Genomic DNA, 6,563 nt, shown 5'->3' with positions numbered 1-6,563 from the left:
TTAGCCATCGAGCTCTGGGTTGCTGATAGTGACGATGTGATAGGAGCTTTCTCTGGGCCTCTCTGGATTGCCATTCCTGGCTAAGAGAAGGAGGAGGATTGAAGTGAAGCCCTTCTTCACTCCCAGGGCCATGTGGTAGAGCTGCTGCCGAACCTCCCTCTGCCAATAGGCATAGATGAGTGGGTTGAGCAGGGAGTTGCCAACTCCGAGGAGCCACAGGTACTTTTCCAGCACTTGGTAGAGGCAGCACTTCTGGCAGACCACCTGCACAATACCAGTGATGAGAAAAGGAGACCAGGACAGAGTGAAGCTCCCAATGAGAATAGACACAGTACGGACAGCCTTGAAGTCATTGACGGGCCGTGGGGGCCGGTAAGCTCCAGCCATGGCTCCTGCATGTTCCATCTTTCGGATCTGCTGGCTGTGCACAGAGGCAATCTTGAGCATGTCACAGTAGAAGAAGACAAAGAGGAGCACAGCTGGGAAGAAGCCAGCGCAGGAGAGGGTCAGCACAAACCTTGGGTGAAACACAGCAAAGAAGCTGCAGGGCCCATGGTAGGTGGTCTGCTGGAATATGGTGACTCCGAGTGGGAGGAAGCCGATAAGGTAAGATAGCAACCACAGTCCTGCAATGCATGCCCCGGCCACAAGCCCGTTCATGATCTGGAAGTAACGGAGGGGCTGCTTAATGGCAAGGTATCTGTCAAAGGCAATCAGCATGACCGTGAGGACAGAGGCAGCTGCAGAAGAAGTGACAAATGCCATCCGAAGGCTACACATGGTCTTCTGTGTGTGCTGAACAGAGCTGGAGAGCTGGTCTGTAACTAGACCAGAGATAGCCACACCAATCAAGGTATCAGCCACAGCCAGATTCAAGGTGAAGCAAAGACCAACACCATCATTCTTGTAGATTGATAGCAGCATAGCCACGACTACTAGCACATTAACAGCGATGATGAGGACGGTCAGGACAGCAAGGATCACTCCAAATGAGAAAGATGACTCCATGGCTTGAGGTAGCAGGACTTCCACTTAGAAGGGCATGCTGGATCTCGAGCTCCAATTCTCATGGGACAGGATAAGATTGCTGTAGGTTCAGAGCCCCAGCACGGTTCTGGCCATTACTGGCAGTACAGCCTGGCAGCATGCCATCTTTGGGTTCCTGATGTCATTAGGATTACTCATCTTCTCCTTTTCAGTCCTCAGCCTCCTGCTTTTCTAGCTTTCTGAAGGCAGCAATCTGAGCAAATCTGTCCCGGGCCCTGAGCTAGTCCCTCCCCTTCCACTATCCAAGTTACTAGACAACTCCCAAGTACCTGGTACACACTGTCCATTGGAACCCCCTCCCTTCATTGATGCTTCAAGGGCTATGAAGGGATAGGGACCTCCATCAAGGCCTCCTGTCTGACAGAGATCTAATTGACTCGAATCATACTTTTCTCCCTCCATTGCGTCATATTAAACTTTGATTTCTTCCTAAGATTCAAGTGCTAGATTCGTAACTAATCACAGCTTAATTACACATTTGCTTAATAAATAATTCTCACTTATTATTATGATTGCTTTTAATCAAGCAAAATGATCATAATCAGTTGAAGTGAGAAGTGAATTAGATAAGGTATTTGAGGGGTTCAGCATCCTTTCTGGGGTGTTACCACACATTTAAGCTATTTTTTTTTATTCCCAGCACTTCAAAGGCCAATTCTCTCAAATAGGATGTACACCTTTCCTGTTTCTTCTCCCTTGGATGTCCATTTATTGACTCAGCAGGACAGTAAAGACAAGGCAAAGAATAGTTAATAGCTACCATTTGGTTTAGAAGGGAGTCCATTTCCATCTCTAATTGTTTCATGGGTACAGTGGTTGGTAACTGTTTCCATACTGGCGGGCTATGTCTCTGGTCAGTAACTAATGGCTGGCAGGCTTGTTTTTTTCATCCTGTAGACCCGAGATCATCTCCGAGAAGAGATGAGTTCAGCTTTTGGCAGTGGAATATTCCAGGGATGGAGCTCATGAGAGTTAGGTCAAAGGGTGAGAGAGTTGCCAAAGCAGATGAGATGAGTACAGAGAGGCCAGCTGTGGAAGTCACTCCACTTTAGGTTGTATATCCATTTACTCGGGTACATTATAACTAACCTTTTGCCTCCCTGCTGTTCTCATCTTGGATACCAAGAAGAGAGGGGTGGGAAGAAGAGTGGTTAGAAGCTATTTACTCAATCCAGGTGAAAGCACAAATGGGAAAGGTTAGTGTTTTAAGTAGAGAGTAGAGAGCAAGGTGCAGGGTAGGAGCAAACATCAGGATGTTTTGACAGTTGGAGAGGGCTTTGGGCAGATGTCTCTCCTACCAAGGCTCAGAAAAACCTGTGTCATGGGGGCTTGGTATTTTAATCTTTGATACCTTCATTTAGGAGGCTGATTTGAATCTGACCTAATCCCATACCAGGACTTACTTTGTGTTTTTGCTTCCATGCCTTTTGACTTCATATGCAAGCTCACATTCAAACTTGTAAGGGCATCAGAATGACCTGGAAGGCTTGTTACAACTCAGATTCTTGATTCAGTAGGTATGGACGGGCCTCAAAATCAGCCTATCTATCTATCTATCTATCTATCTATCTATCTATCTATCTATCTATCTATCTATCTATCTATCTATCTATCATCTGAGACAGGGGTTCATTTTTACCAGATTGGTCTTCAAACTCACAGTGCAGCTGTGGATGACCTTGAATTTTTAATCCAGCCTCCATCTCTAGAATGGTAGGATTATAGGTAAGTGCCACCAAATCCAATCTATGTGGTGCTGAGGACTGAACATGAGCATCATAATACAGTCCCACAAGCTGCCCATCAGCAGCTACACTCCCAGCCCCTGAATACGCATCTCTGTTTACAGTCACTACTATTGCGAGCTAAAGAACTACTATTAGAATAGGTTTTTTTTTTCCTAAGAAAGGGGAAAACTTTGTAGCCCAGGCTGGCCTGGAATTTGGGTCGATCATCCTGCCTCATTATTTCAAGTTACGGGACTATAGGCATGGGCTATTACACCTGGTGCTAGAGTAGTGATTCTTTTTTGTTTTAAAGAAGGGTCTCACTATGCAGCTTTGGCTGGCCTTAACTCACTCTGTAGACCAGGCTGGCCTTCCACTTACAGAGATCGACCTGCTTCTGCCTCCCAAATGCTGGGAATAAAGGCAAACACTATTGTGCCCAGCAGAATAATGATTCTTGATCTTAGCTGTGCTTTAGAATGACCTATAGATTCCCAAACCATACTGTTGTTAAGGTATCACAGGAAGGTAGTATGGGACATGCATCTGGAGTCTTAAAGGGAAATTTGGGTACTTAGTTAGAGAGCCACTGGCAAAAGTACAGGCTCAAGGGTTAGATCACTAGGGTTATATATTCCTGATTTTGGTTGGACAAACGAGTTCATCTTTCTTATTTTGCTTTGGTTATTTTTTCCTCTGCTTATTCTGGGGGAAAATACTCCCTTTATCACAGAGTTGTGGGAATAGTAAAATTGTAAAAAATTGCATGAGTATCACTGTCCTTTCATAGTGTTAACCAAAATGTACATCTGAGTGGTAACCAAAATATAATAATTAGGGGAAGAAAAACAAATATCACATATTCTTTTATGAATAATACATATTTAACCCTTCTTCCACTCTCTCCGTGTGTGTGTGTGTGTGTGTGTGTGTGTGTGTGTGTGTGTGTGTAACATGAGAGCATGCAAGCAGAGGGCAAACTATTTAGGAGAAGTAAAGTGACCAGAGGGGAGAGGGTAGCTAAGGAAGGGGCACAGTGCTGAGTATGAGCAAAGTGAATGACATACATGTCTGAAAAGATTACAGTGCAACCCATTATTTGGTAGACCAAAAATGATCTATTGAAAAATGCTAATCAATGTGCACATCCGTGATTGCAGCACTTTCAATAGAAGAGTGTGTCAGAAGCATCGGCATGATGAGAACTTGGTAGAAATGTGCACTCTCAGCCTTTGCACAGGACCTGAAGCTGAGGCTGATTTTAAACAGGCTTGTCAGGTGATCTGCATACATACTAAATGTCCTACTTTAGTCGCAGGTGATTGGGAGAGCTGGGCCTAATCTAAAAATGAGGCACACTAGATTCTCACACAACAGCCAACTTTATTCAGAGCATCAGACAATTTATACTCAAGGGTTAAAAAGAATCACATGAATAAAGTGTTAAATCACAAGGACAAGCCACTTGTGGCAAAACCATGTGGGACTCGGCTTTTATTCCACAGTCTGTGTTTTGGGGATTGAACATAGGTTGTCAGACTTTGTGACAAGTACCTTTATCTTCTGAGCTATCTTGCTGGCCCAAGAAAGGCTCATTATTATTATTATTATTATTATTATTATTATTATTATTATTATTATTATCTTCTTATGTGTGAGTACATGTATGTGGAGGTCAGAGAACAGTTTTGTGGGAGTCCTTTCTCTCTGACATGTTGGCTCTGGGAATCAAACTTAGGTCATCATGCATGGCAACAAGTTCAGAGCCATCATGATTTACTTTAACTGCTTCTCATTTTATACATTTTTACAGTGAGGTTGTTTGTGCAATTTCAAAAGGAAATCCTCCTCCAAACTTCTATCAACTTCAAACTATACATATAGTATATAAAATACACACAGTAATATGTATATACATTGTACCAGACTTTCTTTGACCACCAACCCCCAAAATCATGACACGATGACCTATTATTAGTTATGAATGCTTGGCCTTATCTTTTGCTTATCCCACTAGCTCTTATAACTTAAATTAACCCATTTCTTTTCATCTACATTTTGCCTTTGGACTTTTTTTTATCTTTCATTCATTTTGTAGGTAGGTCCTATTCCATTTCTGTCTGTCTGTCTGTCTGTCTGTCTGGCACCTGCCTGGCTGGCTGATCCTGGGTATCTCTCTTTTTCTTCCTTGTTCTCTCCTCTCTGGTTCTCTCTTGAGCCTAGATTCCTCCTCCTATTTATTCTCTCTACCCTTCAGTCCCTACCCATCCCTCTACTGTCTAGCTATTGGCTGTTCAGATTTTTATTAGACCAATCAGGTGCCTGTTGCTTTTATCTATCTGCGCTATAGCTACAGAGAGAAATATTTGTGGATTGAGGGCAATGGTAGGGCAAGACAGGGTGAGAGAACCAATGTTTCAGGCTTCAGTCTTTTTTTGTTTTTTGGAGTAGGAGGCACTTTGAAGAAATAGTCCCAGACTACTGGGGTATTTAAGATGGCTTATAGCAATGATATGCCCATTAACATTTATGAAACCGTTATTATCAGATACTCTGCTAAGTACACAACAAGAAGTTTCATTTTATCCTTAAAATGTGTCTGTAAGGTAGGTATCATTAGCATCTCATAATAGGCGAGGAAATTGAAGCACACACAGAGGGTAACTTGTTTACCCAAGGCTATAATTAAGTTTGTAATTAGAAGGTATTGTGTAACTGTAGACAGGCCAGCAGCTTGCATGGGACCTGTGGACAACCATGTAGCATTTGTCCCTTGTCACATCAGCCATACAGTTTGGATAACTGTCCCCTCTTCTTGGTACATTCTACTGCATTAGACCTTCAAGCTAAGGTATTACTTTTATGCTTTTGGCTTTTTCCAAAGGTGGCTTGGCTGAGAACAAGCACAAGCCATTCTTTGTTTATGGAATCCAGTGGTCATGGGAAATGAAGGTCATTTCCCCCTGAGCCCAAAGAAACAGAAATGTGGGCGCATGTGCACCATTTGACTTCCTATCCTGGTTAACATTCTTGTTAGTGCCTCTGATATTCAGCACTGTATTAGTTACTTCTTTCCTCACTGTCATCAAATACTTGAAGAGAAACAACCTAAGGGAAGAAGGGTTTGCCCTGGTTCACAATTTGACAGGACACTACCCATAATGGTGGCCAGCATCTCTATGATGGTAGGAGAAAGAAGTGGCTTGCTTACATCTTGGTGGACCAGAAAATTGACAGGCTGGGGCTAGAAATGAGACTGAGCTATGACTAAAGGTCTGTTCTTCAGTGACCCACTTCTACCAAGCACCACTTCCTGAAGGTGTCACAACTTCTCAAAATAGCATCATCCACTGAGGACTAAGTTTTCAAAAATATAAGCCTGTGGGGGAACCTTTTCTATCCAAATGACAACAAACATGTTCTTACCTTTCCTCTTTACTATTGTAGCTTTCTCATCCTGTTGCCCCACGCCAACACCCACACTGCTAGCTAATTTAATGAATGTATTCTCTGCCCTAGTTATTCTTCTGTGTAAGAGCTTTTCATATATTTGGTCAAAACATGTGAATGAGGGACTATTAGCATGATGATGCTTGGAGCTGAAGGATCGTACCCAAGGTTACTCAGCTAGGAAGGAATGGTAGATTTAGAATTAGAATGCAGTCCTCATTGCTCCTGGTGAAATGATCTTGTTGCTTCTTTTAATTTTTTAGTAGTTTTTAAAATTTTATGTTTATGGGTGTTTCACCTGCATGTTTGTCTGTTCACCACTTGTGTGCCTGATGCCCA

At 42.8% G+C, this 6,563-nt stretch overlaps 1 protein-coding gene across 1 annotated transcript; it reads right to left on the bottom strand.

The window, feature by feature from the left end:
• Positions 1-1,008, bottom strand: Gpr119 (G protein-coupled receptor 119). Its single transcript, XM_027433470.1, has one exon. It carries the CDS (start codon positions 1,006-1,008, stop codon positions 1-3), a length of 1,008 nt encoding a protein of 335 aa, XP_027289271.1.
• Positions 1,009-6,563: the final 5,555 nt, after the last annotated feature.

Source organism: Cricetulus griseus, chromosome X (assembly GCF_003668045.3).
Source record: "Cricetulus griseus strain 17A/GY chromosome X, alternate assembly CriGri-PICRH-1.0, whole genome shotgun sequence".
In the NCBI taxonomy this organism is placed as follows: domain Eukaryota; kingdom Metazoa; phylum Chordata; class Mammalia; order Rodentia; family Cricetidae; genus Cricetulus; species Cricetulus griseus.
The sequence above is the reverse complement of the archived record's forward strand: the minus strand, read 5'-3'. Positions and strand labels throughout refer to the sequence as shown.